General features: G+C 35.5%; 1 protein-coding gene across 2 annotated transcripts in view; it reads left to right on the top strand.

Moving 5' to 3' along the window:
• Nucleotides 1-16,727, top strand: part of SNCAIP (synuclein alpha interacting protein) — a 252,789-nt gene extending 236,062 nt beyond the window's left edge. Inside the window, exons 9-12 of one of the 2 annotated variants that reach the window (XM_074207731.1) lie at nucleotides 3,736-3,828; nucleotides 5,059-6,121; nucleotides 7,829-7,902; nucleotides 16,179-16,727. In XM_074207731.1, the coding sequence (XP_074063832.1) occupies nucleotides 3,736-3,828; nucleotides 5,059-6,121; nucleotides 7,829-7,902; nucleotides 16,179-16,263 (1,315 nt within the window). In that variant the 3' untranslated portion in view covers nucleotides 16,264-16,727. The remainder of the gene's footprint in view (nucleotides 1-3,735; nucleotides 3,829-5,058; nucleotides 6,122-7,828; nucleotides 7,903-16,178) is intronic. The other variant, XM_074207732.1, reaches the window with a different exon arrangement.
• The last annotated feature ends 223 nt before the right edge of the window (nucleotides 16,728-16,950 follow it).

The following is a 16,950-nucleotide window of genomic DNA, read 5'->3' as shown; positions in this document are numbered from 1 at the left end:
CACTCAACTAAGCTTTTTTTTAAGAAATCCAACTTATAAATTAGTTGGGGATAGGCCAGGGACCTCTTGTTCACAGAGTAGGTTTTAATCTTGTGAAAGGATTAGTATTAGGATCTCTAAGGAATGTGGAGAATCTCAATTTTAAAATAGGATTAAGAAGACCAAGCTCAACTTGGTACATAGTAGGTTTCATTGGGCCATATATCATAGTAGGCAATAGATAAGCAGTATTCTTTTATAGTCCCTAGCAGTTTATTAGGAACCTGAAATTTAAGAATAACTACCTTGTAAGGAAATTTGACTCTGTGAGGAAAGTGGATCTAGCAAGGAGTGATTAAGATAAAAAGGTTAGAGGGAGGAAAAGATGCGGGACTGAGAATAGAGTTTTATAGATAAAGAAAGTTGAGTTGCATTTAGAGGCATATAATTTAGAGGCATATAATATAATTTAGAGGCATATAACCTCCTTCAATGGGGCACACATACTAACAAAACTAACAAATACTTTTGTCATGAAGTATCTGAGTTGCCATGAGTGCTTAAAGACTAGGTTTACCAGAGTGAGGGCACAAATTGTGGGGAACATGAATTAAAAATGAATAGAAGTGATAGTTTGAATAAGTATCCTTCAATTTTGACAAAAACTTAATGTATAAAGTATAGTCTTTTTTATATCAAGTTGTCTTTTGTCCATTTGTAATTAACCACATTAGTACCTTTTAAATGCTCTTTTGGATGGAAAAATGAAGTAGACTGCCATTCCTTCCTGATTTTTAGCCAATCTCTTTAGATGCCATGTTACTACTCAACACAATTATTTCTGACTATTTCTTTCAGTAACAACCTCCCAAGAGCTACCTAATAAAACCCTTTGAAAGCAGATCTGAAGTTCCCTGCTTCACTCACTCATAACACATTTTTCCTAGCAAGCCTCTTGTCTATCACCACTCAGCAATAGAGAAAAATATTTTGGAAAGAAAGCTTTATCCTCTTATGCTTTCTCTGACCTTCTGTCCTTTCTGTAACCAATTAGGTTTTCACCTTTGTTCTGCTCCAACAGCAGATGGGCTTGACAGAATGATTGAGAGAAAATGAAAATAAGCCCATACTCTTCTTAAATCCTTCATTACTGGGACAAACTCAGACTCATCAACTCTGGAGGATAGCAGGGTTGTGTTTGTCAAGTTAGCCTTTGTGGCACTAGGTTTGAGTAACCAGTAATTAGTGTTCACATACATTGGTTTCAGAACAGAGAGAGAAAAGTGAGATCTAGAAAAGGCAATAGTCTAAGGTTAGAAACTAAGAGCATTGTTCCCCAGGGAAGGCTTTTGAGTTTTAGATAAGCAATGTAGGAAAAGCACTGGATTTGAATCAGAAGTTTTAGTATCATTTACTAATTGTGTGACATTCAGAAAGTAAGACACAGATTTAACACCAAAAAGGACCTTGGGGATCATCTAGTTCAAACCCTTCATTTTAGAGGTGAAATTTGAATCTAAGTTCTCTAATGATTCCAAATCTGGGGCTATTCTTTCATTGACCTTCATTGAGCCTTTTTTCCCATCACTTAAATGAGGATTGTAATACTTTGGTTCAGTAAACCTTTATTAACTAACTAATAACTAAGTGTTATAGTGTAAGAATAAGGATCACTGATTTCTCAACTAAATCAATCAGAGTTATCAGCTAGGGTGTGAACAAGAGCAAGAACAATCAATCACTCCCCCTCACCCCAGAATTAACTATTGATCAAAGACATTTAGACTAGATTTGAGAAGTCTTTGAAAGAAATACATCAGAGGAAATGGAGTGATTCTGCACAACAGCTGTATTTACATTGTCTGAAGAAAATAGTTCTCATCATGTGGGTTTTATATAAAATAGAAAGCCTGTTCAAAATCTCTAGGCATGGTAGTATCTGCAGTAAAGAGGAGAGTCCAGTCAACCCCCTGAGATGGAATTTCAGGGGAGCCGGGAAAGGTGGGGAGATCCTCTGTCACCTCTCTACCCATCCTTAGGAAGACCTTGTGAATGTCAGAGGGTTGCAATAATTGGACTTCTCAGCAGTTTCCTAGCAATGTTCCTGAAACAGCAGCAAATGGTGACAGTATCTGCATCAGGAACTGAGGGCAAACTATGCATAATCAAAATAATAGCTCCAAGACTTAACTATGAGCAGCATAGTCATGTAAACTTAGAGGGGAAAAAAATGTCTAAAGTACCTATCTGTACATGGAATTGTAGAACTTGCCTCCAACTTACCTTTTATAGGAACTATATTTAAAAAAAAAAATAAAATGGCAGGAAACTACTACATGTTTAAGGGAAATTTCATGAATACCCTACAAAGGAAAATAAAGAACTTACAGAAATCAATACCTGTGAGTTACCCCTTTGCCACACAAACTCTGTAATTTTGAGTCCCCTTCTCCTTGGACTCTGAATATTTCCATGGGAAAGTATCTTACCAAGTTTGGAGGGATGTTGTGTGCTATTTTTTCTTAATATACTCCCCTTAGGAATTATCTGTTTCTAAAAGCTAATTAAATCTGGTTGATTAATTGATATCAACTGATGATCACACCAGTAGAGGCTTAAAATCTGTAATAATAGAAAATCATCTGCCAGAACCTCAGGGTCCCCAAGAACCTGACAGTAGTTATAGTAGCCACCTCATGAAGACCCAACCTGCTAATGTTAGGGAAGTAGCTTAAGAGTACATGTAAAAATAAGGACTGTTCTCATGGAATATATAGGCTGCCTGAGGCATGTGAAGCATTCTGTTTAACATCCAAGAGAGAAAGGACCAGGGGAAAGGCTGCCTATAGAAAGTGACATTTGAGTTGATCTTTAAAACATGGATTCAATTAAGGACTTGAGCAAAAGTCCAATGACAAGGTAATGTATGTGTGGTAAATAGTCTTCATGGATTTTGAAGCTGATTAATTATTAGAATGGAGAATAAAAAAGAGATAACGCTAAGTTTTCAAAAGTTTTTTTCAGAATGTGAGATGGTGTCATTTGCCAAAATTGTGTAATAATAATAATAATATCAGGAAGAGGAGGAGGAAAGATGAGAAGCATGTTTAGAAATAAAGGTGATATGTCGCTGTGTTTGGATATATTGGTTTTGAAGTCACAGCAAACCATTTAAGTGAAGATATTTGGTGCTAGAGACACCCATAGAAGTTGCCATTCCTTGGTATGATTTGTTTGCCAGTGATTTTGCACAATTTGGGCTGCTTGTTCTCTCTTTTTGGCTCTCTCTCTCTCTCTCTCTCTCTCTCTCTCTCTCTCTCTCTCTCTCCTGTGTGTCTCTCTTTCTCTTTGTGTCTGTCTCTGTCTCTCTCTCTCTCTCTGGGCAATCCCTGGGTCACAAAGTCTCATAAATGTCTGAGATCACATTTGAATTCAGACCCTTCTGACGCCATGCTTTCACGTCTAATTCTAATGAGCCAACAGTAGACATTGACTATTCCTGCCCAACCACAATCAATCTGGTTCACTTAGTTCAAGTACCATATTTCATGGTAATTAATATGCTGTAAAAAAAAAACTATTCATACATTGGTTTGACTTCTTTCAGTACTTCCCTGCATCTTTTAACTTGAAGGAAGTTTCTGATGTCCTTTTTACCAAGGCAAGAAATAATAAAGTTCAGCACCATGTTTTCCTCTAAGTGAGAGAACAAGTGTCATAGAGAAAATGTTTTAAACACTTTTTTTTTAATTTCAGGCAGACAATGGAACGTGTCACACTACAGAATCAACTTCAGCAACTTTTAGAAGCACAGAGATCAGAGGGCAAGTCCCTCCTTTCTTCTCCCAGGTAATAGTTATAAAAAAAAGTTGATGTTTTGAATTCTGTTGGTATGTGTTGTTAACAACATTGTGACTCTAGTTGGGGTTTTTGTTGTCAAAAAGACTGGAGTAGTTTACCATTTCCTTCTCTAGCTCATTTCACAGATGAGGAATTTAGAGATGTTTTTCTGAGGCAAATCTGGTTAAGTGACTTGCCCAGTGTCATACAACCAGTGAGTTCTGAGGTCAGATTTGATTTCAGGATGAGTCTTCCTGACTTCAGACCAAGCACGCTATTCAGTGTGCCACCCATCTGCCCAAAATTCTTATAGGAAATTTTATTTTAAATCCCTGTTCTCCCTTTTGTCCTTTATGTCTTTAAAATTACAAGGGTAGGTAATTTTCTTCTTCTAAAGAAGAAAGAAAACAATGTTTGAAGCTTTCAATTCCCTATAACTACTATTTCAGAAGTCAGTAAGAATCCCAAAGTTTGCACAATGTTATTTCAGTCTTGGGTTTGTGTGACTGAAAATTTCCAAGAGACTGAATTTCTGAGCAAATTATAATCAATTTTATTGACTACTTCCAGAAAGCAGTCAACAAAACAGGCTGACTGTTCCCATCGGCAGGCAAAGCCTGTTGAACCTTCTATATTCATAAAGTTTTTTTGAAATAGATGTATACCTGAAAGTGAAAATCAACTCTGATTAGTTATTCCAGGAAAGGTCTTGAGGTACTTTATACTGAGCACCCATTCTTGGTCAAAAAAATTTAGCAATATTCCCATCATTATCTGACAAAAGAGAATTCACATTTTCCCAGAGTCATCTGAGTAAACACACTGAGCAGGAATCCACACATTCTCCTAAACTTAGAATTTCTTTATGATCTCTCATTAGATCTTAGCCTTCCTGGTTGGATAAATTTTACCCAATATTTTTCACACTGGCTGATTTCTGAATAAAGAAGTAGAAAAGGGAAAAAACAGTCCTAATTCAGTAAGGAATTATTAAATACAGGAGAGAAATAATCATTTCTTTCCAGTTGTAAAAAATAAGATTATTTTGTTTCATTTTCTATAATGAAGGGGCAAATGAAAATCTAATGTTATGATATATTAGCAACATGCTTTACATTTTTAATTTTCATTGGTTTTTCTTGTTTTACAGAAAGAGACACTCAATGTCCTTAACCTGAGTCATGGTAATTTATAAGCAAGATATCATAGTTCTCTTTTTTCTTTTTCTTTTCTTTTTAGCTCACCATCTTCTCCGGCTTCTGGAAGAACCCAGTGGAAGTCAACCGATGCAGATGAATCATGTCTAACAAAAAATAAGCCAAGCACCCAAGATGGGATTCAGGTTCTTGGAAGCATGTCAACCTCCAACCGTACCAAATTCAGGGCAAGGGATGAAGACTCAGATAAAATCCTTCGCCAATTACTGGGGAAAGAAATTTCTGAGAATGTCTGTACCCAGGAAAAGCTGTCCTTGGAATTCCAGGATGCTCAAACTTCCTCAAGGAATATGAAAAAGATACCACCAGAGAAGAGAGAGTTGAAACTAGCTCGACTGAGACAGCTGATGCAGAGATCACTGAGTGAGTCTGATACGGACTCAAACAATTCTGAGGACCTTAAGAACACCCCCGTGCGAAGGACTGACAAACCAAGGCCCCAGCCCATTGTGGAAAGTATGGAAAGTGCTGAAAGCCTGCACCTGATGATTAAAAAGCATACCTTGGCCACGGGACGCAGGTTTCCTTTTAGTATCAGGGCCTCCAAGTCTGTGGATGGCCATAGCCCATCCCCTACTTCAGAAAGTAGTGATCTGGACTTGGAAACCCAGTATGCAACATCTGGGAGTACACCTCAGGGCCAGTCACCTGGGGATATCACACAGCCTACCCCCGACAGTACTACTGCTCAAAAGGTTGCTACTAGCCCCAAAAGTGCCCTCAAATCTCCATCTTCCAAGCGCCGAACTTCCCAAAACTTGAAACTTCGGGTAACCTTTGAGGAACCGGTGGTGCAGGTGGAGCAAACTGAGCTTGAACCTAATGGGGAAAAGGACAAAGATCGGGGTAAGGTCCTTCAGCGACTTACCTCAAATAATGATACAAGCGATCAACTGAAAAGACCTTTTGGAACTTTCAGGTCCATAATGGAGACACTAAGTGGCAACCAGAACAATAACAATAACTATCAGACAGTCAACCAGTCCAAGACCTCATCAACATTGCCCTTTACCTCACTAGGAAGGAAAGCTGCAGACGCCAGGGGAAATTCAGTGAGCTCTGCTAGCAAAGGAAAGAATAAGGCAGTGAGTTCTATGTGGAAAATCTCTTTCACTCTTTAATGTCTTGTTTCTTATTAAGCATGGAGCATATTTTTGTCCTGTGTCACATTAAAGGGATCCTTAAAGAGTTTGATAGCAAGATAAATATAACACATAGAATTCATGGTATTTTGTTTTATGCTGTTTTTTAATTCCTCTTTGGCAAACTGTGCACTGAGAGAGCAAGAAGAAATTAGAACAGTCTACTAGGTGCAGAGCAGTATAGTAGATGCTGGGGAAAAAAAGACAAAACTTAGATAAGACACATTCCTTGACTTATAGAACTTACATCTTAAACCAGCTACCACATAAGCTGTCTTCTGGATACTGATTCCTCTCTTACATGATCAGTTGACTCAAGTCCAATTGATGAAAACATAACTAGACATCCAGTTTCTAAAGAACTGTTTACTAAACTTGGGTATGACTTTTAAGGGAATAAATATATATCCATATAAATATATTTATATTTTAATATGTATTAATAAATTGATAACAAATACTACCATATTTTTATAATTTATTTTATAGAATATTTATTGTTATGGTCTCCAATAAAAAGACTATGTTAAAAACAAATATGTTATGGTATAGAGTGCCCTAAAATTTTCAGGTCAGTTTTAAGCTATCTAGGCCTAATAAGTTTGGGCTTTAAATTGCACTAAGACTTTTGGGACATATTGTTGTGTTGCAGGGGAAACTATGAAGAAATTAAAGTTTGAGATCATGAACATTCTATTAGGAGACATTCTCCAAACCCTCTGTATGTACTGCTGAAGAGGGACAAAAGGCTAAAAAGAAATTCAAACAATACAATCAACTTATAATAACAGAAAGTTTAGATAGCACATACTGAAATCATCCAAACTTCATTTGAGATTTTTTTTTGGCAAACTTGTAAGCAACATTTATTTAGTGCAAATATAAATAATGCCACAGACATTTTTTTGAAAAAGTTTGGTTTCACTTGTTAAAATAATAATTTTAGTATGAGGACATACTGCCTACCTTCACCAGGGTTGCCCTTCAAGTGGTACAAAATTAATCAACTAGTAAGTGTTTTAACTTCCTTTCTCCTTCTTAACCAAATTTGGTGAAAATGCTAGAGAGGAATGAAATGTTCTAAACAGAAAAGTCTGAAAATAACAAGGACACTGAAGGGAAGGTCAGAGAACAAAGAAGTAGGAAATCAAAGGATTTAAATAAACCATTAATTAAATAATCAGGTCCTGAATAACTGGATGTTGGCTTTCCAAATTATTGTTTAAGCTGAAGAATTCCTAAGCTTGTTAGAAATTAATTGAATCACTTTGACTATTCTTCTATATAAGACTGGCTCCTGACTGGTCTCTTAAGGTGTAGATTTGTACATCATTTACTACTATCATGGTAGTGGAATTTTTCTTGAATTTTTATGTATATGCAATAATAACACATTCCTTGAAATGGCCTCAAACAGTAAATGTCACTTCAAAATTTAAGACACTTTAAAATGGTATTTATACTAATAACTTATAAGTTTGTGTCCCTTAGTAGTAAATAGTATCTCCAAAAAAAGCTCCTATTTTCGGTATTGAGCATGTTAACTCCTGATCTTTCAACTTTTTCCATCACATTCAAAGCTCCCTGAGTTTTGTGCATGTGCTCAGATCATTGCATGTTTTCACTGACTTTGACATTGTACTTCCCCAGGGGACTCACAGCAGCAGCTGTACCAATCTTTCCTCTAACTTGCTGCTTGAAGAACACCTGCGTAACTATGCATGGTATGTGCATTATGAAATGAAATAACCCACTTTTCTCCTGCCTTATTTTGAATTGCACGCATTCTTAACAAACCATCCTGGACTTCATTTGTTCAGTAGCTGGTTCCCCAAGAAAGATCAATGAAAATGGTATCAGACCCTCTGAACAAATGCATAGCTGCCGATCCAGCTTTGATTTAGGTTGCAAATGACTGAGCAAAAGAAGCTTAGTTGAAGCTGTCATTGGACACAGGTTGCAGTGAAAGCAACCTGGTTAGTAAATCATCTCTGTTGCTTAGTTGCTTTTGGCATAACTTTCAGTCTCCGGTGAAAGAGAGTCAAGGGCCAAATGAGTATGGAAATTAAATTTCCGATCATGCATGAAGTGAGCCAGCCTCGAGTCAGAACCAGAACCTTTTAAAAAGACAGTGTTTATTTGATTGCCAGTTAAAGATTGGAAGTGTTCTTTTTCACCATGATACTATCTTTAAGGAGTACCAAAGCCTTTGTTATATTATTTTTTCCAATTTTTTTCTGGATCATTGATTTCAAAGTTGCAGAGAGCTTCCAGTAAAGAATAAGGTTTGAATAAAAATAATGTTTGTCCTTCATTTTGGAAGAAGACCACGACATCAGGGAGGTGATGCCATGACAAGCATATGAACTGGATTTGACTGAAGGGGTGCTGTGCTAAGTCACCAACCTCATTCTCTCCTCCAGAACCATCTGGGTCCAGTGGCTAGATATGAATCAGGATGACTGGGGATAGCCCTGGGATGCCAGGCAATCAGGGTTAAGTAACTTGCCCAAGGTCACACAGCTAGTGTCAGAGACTGGATTTGAATTCCCATCTTCCTGATTCCAAGACCAGTGCTCTATCCACTATGCCATCTAGTTGCCCCCCCCCTCCAGTAAAGAACCCCCTCTACTGCAGTAATTCTGAAGTTTAGACTGAATGTTACTTGGGAGTGCTAATTGATTTCTTCAAGATTAAACAGCCAGTGAGTGTCAGAGGCAGAACTTTAAACACTGATCTTTTCTCTAGAGATCCACACCATAATGCCTAACCTCCTTTGTTAAATGCATTAAGATTATAAAACAATTCTTAAAGCCTTACTGCTGGAAAGAGACCACAGAGGTCATCTAGTCTAATTCTCTTTTTTTCTAGACAGGGAACCATGTCTTGATCTTTGATCCAGGACCATTAGCCTCCTGGTTGTTCCACAAGCAATATACATCATCTCTCTACTGGAATACTTCTCCAACTACTGACCTCTCTGGCTTCCTTTTAATCCCAACTAAAAAAAATCTTATCTTTACTGGAAATCTTCTCCTGACACTTCTTAATTCTAGCACCTTTCTTTTGTTAATTATTTCCTATTTATCCTATATATATATAATTGTCTCTCAACCAAGAAACCTTTATTAAATTCCTACCATGTGTCAGACACTTGTTTATAATAAAAGAGAGAAATGCTCCATAAAAAATACCTTTAATCAAAATTCATGTGTTTTTAGAAAAATGTTTGGAACAAAGGAAAATGTTTACACTTCTATCCATTGTGACTCTGTCACCTCCTGGTGACTGGAAAGCCAGAAAATACTCACTTGTGGTTCCAACTCCTTGGAAAAAGGCCCAGTTTTTCTACAGGAACAGAAATGAGGAAAGATATGAAGAGTGAGGGAGGGGAGATAAAGCATTTCCCAGACATCATACATCATTCTCTCTGCTAAATTATTCCTCAGTTCCCATCTGGACTTCTGATTCTTAAGGGATTCATTTCAGTCTTTAAGCTTCCTAAAACTTTTACTTAGAAAGTTGGTGGAATGGTTTTCTCATCTCTATAGTTGGAACTGCAAAGAGAAGGATGAGTCTTATGACTGAATTCTGACCAAAAGAAAGATTTTCTCAGGCTTGTTCTGAGAATCTTAGAAGGAAAAGGAGCATTGCCTTAGTTCAGACACATGGTAGAGGAAGCTTAATATTCCAAGATGAACAGGAGAGTTTTCAGAGGAGTTCCAGCCAAAATGGAAATTGAGAAAGAATAAATCAAATGATTAATTCACTTCTCAGCTTCATTTTGCCTGTGAACACCTGTCCAAGGCAGCAGGAAGAAATATTTGCTTCTCTCACCTAATGATGTGCCTCAGATGATGGCTAAAATGACTGTAGTTAATAAAGGCTTTCTGGAGTTCCATGGTAAATTGGTCTGAATTAAAAAATAAATTCCTATGGATATAGAAAGCTGGGGCAAGACCTATGACTGCTTTCTCATAACTTGATGGTGGAGATAAATACTGTATAAAATACCAAAAGACAAAATAATTTGGTGATTAGCATGATCTGGAGGAGGAGGAAGAGGAAGGAAGGCTGGAGGAGAGCAGCTTTAAAACTTGGATTGCCCTAGAATTTGGAAGTTGAATTAAGCCTAATCTGCAGTCACTCTAGTAAAAAAAATCTTTACTGTGACCAAGAGAAGGAATTACTAGTGGGGCACCCTGTGCTAGAAATACACTTGAATTGGACTTGATGTTCCCAAGAACATCTTTATTAAAAGAAGAAACAGATACACTGTATCAGGTTAAAAGGACAATGATATACAATTAAAAGGAATGCCAATCCCATGAGGAGGTTTTTGTTTGCTATTTATTTTTTTCTAAATTGCTCACAGCTTGAGAACAGAGGGCAAAAAAAATCTCTTTACCCTCTAGAATTCTATTCAGCTTTACAAGTATGTTTCAATTGCAGAGGATGATTTTTACATTAAGCAGATAAATCGTTTTTTTTTTGTTTTGTTCTTTAAAAAAGAATAAATTGGCTTTGTATTACTACAATTTGAAAGGAATGTTGGCAATTACCATTTTTCTTCAAATGCCAGTGAAATATTGATTTAATGCAGTTTAAATCAATCTGTGACCTATAACACATTAAAGACAGTGCCAATTCCTGTTATTGATAAGGGATTTAGCATTAGATCCTGGCCACTAGGTTTCTTTCTCTCTTGAAGGCATAACTTCAGTACCATATCCAAGGATTGAATTTTCAGAAATCCTTCATCTCAGCACCAAGCAGTTAATTATGCAGCATTTTAAAAGGGGTTTTTATTATGCACTGGACATCAATGCAGTCAGGTTTCCTTCTAAGAAATTAACCACACTGAGAATTATGAACCTATAGCCCAAACTGTCCAATACTATTCATAGATGACAAAGTCTGATCAACAGTAATTTCAAGGAAAGGGCTGATGATTTGAGGGTGTCAAGGAGTTTTCTTCTAATACACATAGCAATCATAGTTTTATATTTATAAATTCATATTTTATGTGTGTATATATATATATATATGTATTCATGCTCTGTTAAATATTGTCAGATAAGTTCAGTTAAAAAGTAGATGTAGTGTTTAGGGGAGGGTCAGGGAAAAGACCAGAATGAGGGCATGGCTGACTTATGCTCTCTCTGAATAGTTAAGGAAATGTATCATCCTCAAAAGGTGACCCTGATCCCATTGAACAACTCTGTCTTTGCTTTGCCAATAACTCAAATTTTTGATAATGGTATTCGATGATAGTGATCCACATTTTTTAATACTAGGCTTTTATAGAGGCGTAATAAATTCTCTTTACTAATTAAAATATATCAAAGAGAGATACATGATTAGAAAAAGACATACAGGCAAGTACTAATTATCCCTCTTTTGAAAGCAAGGACTTAAAGATAGACTACCCATGTACTGTGCTGGTTATCATGTATTTGCAAGAGAAATATAAGAAAATCCCCAGCATATTGGGTAGACCCCTCACAAAGCATACAATGGAGGATTCATTGGTAGATGTAGAATCACACGGGATAAGAAATATTGCAATCTACACAAGTGGAGGGAGAATTTACTAAAGGACCATAATATATATATATATATATATATATATATATATATATATAGAGAGAGAGAGAGAGAGAGAGAGAGAGAGAGAGAGAGAGATAGATATAGATATGTATATGTATATTCTAGAGTCTAGCTGACAGCAGTTTTTCAATGAAATCCAGTCAAATAACTGTGATCAATGTAAGATCACCTCATTAAGTATGATAGTGGACACAGTCTCACTAAACTAATTCTTGTTGACTTTTTGAAAAGATAGGTGACTAAACTGCAGTCTTTAGGTAGGTGATTGTGGGGAAGGGATGTTCCTGGAACCATATGGAAGTTTGACAACTTTATCTTTGCTTGTGTGGATGAGTGTGGGGAATCCTATATATAAGATTAGTCAGTCAATCCCATGGATTTTGACATTAAGGGGGAAGCCTGGAGAGTGGCACAAAGAGTGCTTATGCATTTTAATTTTTAGACCCCATCTAAAAATATAGTGTCCCAATCCCCATACCCTGAATATTCAATGTGTAGACAGCAGAAAGACTAGATCTGCACGAGAAAGGATATAATCAACCCTCCAACTTCTGCTGACCATCCTCAGACTTGAGTATTTAGAAAATAAAATACATATAAATAGCTTCAGATCAATATTTTGACCTTGAAACTATGTTTTTTTAACCAGTCTTTAATGTTCCAGTACTCTTCAGTACTTGAGTATTCTGAAGTTCCTAGGCTCATATAGGACTATGTGTTCAATAATCCATGGTTGAAAGATAGCTTGAAAATGGATTCAAGTCAATCCCTTCATTGTACAAATGAAGAAAATAAAACATAAGCCACCTAAAATTTTGAACAATGCTTGGAATATATAAAGTACTTGATAAATGCTTTTGGATTTGATTTGAACCAAATTAGAAGTGGCAGAGTCCATTCCTAAAACCAGATTATTTTTCCATTGACTGTTGGATTATCATTATAATTTATTATAGTTATAATTTTGTTTCCTCTTCACTTATATTTGCTTTCCCAATTTATTCCCTTGTCTTTTTGATAGAATCCAACATTTCTAGCATTATATTAAATAATATTTGTGAGAATGAACATGATTGCTTTATCCCTGATCTTTTTTGGAAATGCCTTTTACATTTCTTCATTATATATAATTTTCTTTTGGTTTTACTTAGATACCATTTATTATATTAAAGAAGGTACATTTATTCTAATGATTTCTAGTATAGTATTTTTGACAAAAATGGGTGTTATTTTGTCAAAATTATATTGTTTTATTATTTTTGCCATAATTATGGTCTATTATGCTTATAATTTCCCTTTATTGAAACAAACCTATATTACTGATAATAAAGTAAGCCTGGTCATAATGTATAATCTTTTAAGCATAATGTTGTAGTTTCTGCTAATATTTTTTTTTTACTCTTTTTGCATTGATGTTCATTAAGGATATTAGTCTATATTTTCTTTCTCTGTTTTATCTCAGGTTTTACACATCAAGATCATATTTTGTTATAGAATTTGGGAAGAGTCCTTTGCTTTTTCACATGAAAAAAACTGGAATTAATTTATTTTTTGAATGTCTAATAGAATTCAGTTGTAAATCTTTCTGGCTTTGTCCCCTGTAGTTCCACTTGAGTTTTGGCTTTGGCTCCTTCACTGTTTCCTTCTTCATGTCTCTGTTCTGAACTTCTACAGGATTCTGGCAGACTTTTTGTGAAGTCTGAGACCAGATGAAACAGCTTTTATTTTTTTCTCTTTGGTTTTCTTAATCACTGTACCTTCTGCTGCATTTTAAGAGCTTTTGCAGGATATTTGTAGGCCATCAGTCTCCTCTAGATATGAACAAAATTTTTCTGTCAAATGCTGTTTGTTTTTGATTAATAGCAAACACAGTGATATTGACCTTTCAGTCATTTGTGTTACTATAAATATGTGGTCTGCTCTATAATATTCTAATATTCTTTGCAAAAGCCTTCATTCTCATTTAAGAATACCCTCATTATATGTGTACATTATCCCAAGATATTTAAGGCATAAGAAAATTATTGATAATTTCCTTTTCCCCAGAAACAATAGAACTTATGATTTTTTCAAAGCCTGCCTACTTCTCTTTAAGCAATATTTATAATCTATCCTTTACTATCCTCAAAATTGTCTTGCCTTCAGTATATGAATCTTCTCTATATACTTGGTCTCATATTGCTATTCAGAGTATCTGCTTTCTTGACATTTCTGCTTCCTCATGAAGTGGATCAAGGGCTACAGTGTTAGCTCAAATTATGACTGTTCCTCTGTCACTCATGCAGAAGTTTGTTATGGAGCTCTTCACAATTATTTCCCCTTTTATGTTCAATCCATTGTCCCTCCAGGGTCATTTGTAAATGCTCACAAACTATTTGATTCAATTGGACCTGTCACTGAACTTAAGATAAGTTTGCTTTTCCTCCGTTGTTTCTTATTGTTCCTTGAAGCAATACTACTTGTAATTTTTTGCCATACTCTTCCCTAAGATTTTATAAATGAGTTTATATTCTAAAACACTGTTCCCTTGGCTGCTGTAGCTCTCTGCTTAGCAAAGAGAGCCAGCATTTCTAAGCAATTTCTTGGTTTTCTTGGCTCTCTAGGTGATTGATTTATTTAGTTAAACATCCTTAAGAAATAACAATAGTTCATCTCTGTGTCTTTATTTTATCCATTAGTCATTTTTAATGCCAACAACTTGTTAAATAGAAATGTTGAAGCTGTGTTAATTGCTTATCTTATCCTCTTATTTTTGTTCTTCTAATTTGGCATTTCTTTTCATTATTACTCAAACAAGTCAATGTTCTCATACCTAACAGAGAGTTTCAAGTGTCCCATGAAATATTTCTTACTACTTTTGGAATACCAATTTCACTGAATTCTTTATTTGCTGCTGTGAGAGAACCTATGAGTCATCCTTTGATTTCACTGAATTTCCTTCTGTTTTTCTGGATTTATGTTTAGTGAGAATGTTCTACATGAAACACCTTGAAACATTGCAGACAATGACTCCCTGATCTTTACAACATCCCTTCTGAGGAAAGGAGGGAAAATATTTTTATTCCCAATAATGAAAACCCAGAGGCTCAGAAGGGCTAAATGACTTGCCTAAGACTGTTCTATTAATAAATTACAGAGATTAGACTTGAATCCAGGTCTTCTGCCTCCAGTACCAGTTAATCTAATATAACAGGTTTTCTAGTTAATGACTCACATTTGCATAACATTTTAAAATTTTCAAAGGTTTGTTTCAAATTCTTCTCAATGTGGTTCTTGTCTACTTTTCTATACTTTTTACAATTTTCTTCCTTCTACCTTCTCTATAATCCAGTCATGTTGTACTATTTGCTAATTTTCAGATATCCTCCATGCTTAGAATGCTCTACCTTTTCACCTCACTGGCTTCCTTTAAGATTTAGTCTGAATTCCACCTTCTACAGGATGCCTTTCTTATTCCCCACAGATGGTCTTCTATGGTAGGAGCAATATTCTAACCCCTCTCTCATGAAGAAGTTAGACTAATTTTTCCTTTATAAATATTGATTCATTCCTCAAGACTTGATTGATTTGGAATTAAAAACTCAGACTACTGGGATTTCTTCCTCGTCATGAAGACAAAGCAACTAGGAGCACAGTTACATTTGACTGGTGGAACACAAAGGGTATCTCAGGCAAAGGAATTCCATTCAATTGAATCAACTCCAGGTATCCTCAGAGCCTACCCTTGTTGAATATTCTTCTCATGGTATGGCTAAGTAAATATCTTTTTAGTAACTGTTGGATAGGCATGACCTATGGAATGTCTCATTTTATCCCAATCCAAAATACCCCCCCACCAGATGCTAAAGCACCTCTGAGGTTCTATCTTCTCTGTATGTTGTATATACTTAATTATTTACATGTTGTCACATACTCTAAAATATAATTTCTTTGAATGCAGGGACTGTCTTTTTAAGCCCAAGTTTAGTACATTGCCTGGCTTAATAAATGCTTTTGACTAATTGATTTCCAGTTCTCCCATAAAGGGAGTCAGATTTCCTTGAGAATTTAAGGTTTCACCAGTGAATAATTGCCATATAGACACTGTCCCAGTACTTCTGGTTTCAACTAGACATTCCTCTGAAGTGGGCTGACTTGAATGTTGGGAGTTGAGATTCCTGTCTGTAAGGTTGGGAAAAGAAATTTATATTGTTGCAAGATTCTTGCTTTTATGGTTCAAAAGGGAGAAGTTTATATGGAAAAGTTGTATGGTTACTGGAATATTTACTGTGTGGTTTAAATGAAGACGATTAATTTACATTTGGGGCAAATTTGTTTAGGGTCAGGGTTATTTGGTAATGTAGCCACAGTTTTACCTAATTTTGGCTTTTGCACATTCTTTTCTCCTCAGGCATAATGACATAAATCAGAAAATTGAGAAATCTCAAAGCAGAGAAAGTGTTGATGAGCCAGAGCTACAGGAACTCTTCTTGTAATCGCACCTCATCATGTGTTACTGCTGACCTTTGGACCCAGTTGGAAATCCCTTAAATATCCTTTGTGGAAACAGGACTATGAGAAATAATCCTCACCAGCAAAAGAATGGATTATTAGGATGCCTTAAATTTGTAGCAGTTAGACTATATAAGAAATCTTTTTTACACTATGTGTATATATAACTTGTTTTTAAAGATGTATGGTTTAAAGGCATGACTGAAAAAATGTAATTTTTTTAAACCATGTAAAGGATACAACAAAATTCCAGAATGTTCATCTGACCACTGATCTCATTTTGTTTTTATCAGGTGCATGGGTATATAAGAATATTAATTGATCTTCCCTTTCCCAATGACGTAAATTGTTTGGGCTCAGGTCCTTCAAGACTAGTAGTTTTTTTTTTTTTTTTTGTCAAGTATAATTTGTCATTTCTATTTTTTATAAAAGGAAATAAAAAAATGTTAACAGCCATCTCTTATCTCTTGAGTGCCTCCCTTTCCAATAAACTTGTAATATTTTAATTTCTAAAAACTTTTAGATTGATTCAGTTTTTATATTAGTTATCAATCCAGCAATACTTTTTAATTGTTTATTTTTATTGATTTCTTTTATTTTCATTTTTTATTGCTGAGTATGTCCTTGCCACTTCCCAATCCAAGGAGTAATTCCATTTAATGAATAAATGA

This window comes from Macrotis lagotis, chromosome X, assembly GCF_037893015.1.
Source record: "Macrotis lagotis isolate mMagLag1 chromosome X, bilby.v1.9.chrom.fasta, whole genome shotgun sequence".
NCBI classification, from domain to species: Eukaryota; Metazoa; Chordata; class Mammalia; order Peramelemorphia; family Peramelidae; genus Macrotis; species Macrotis lagotis.
Note: the sequence above shows the minus strand (reverse complement) of the source record. Positions and strands in the feature narration are given on the sequence as shown.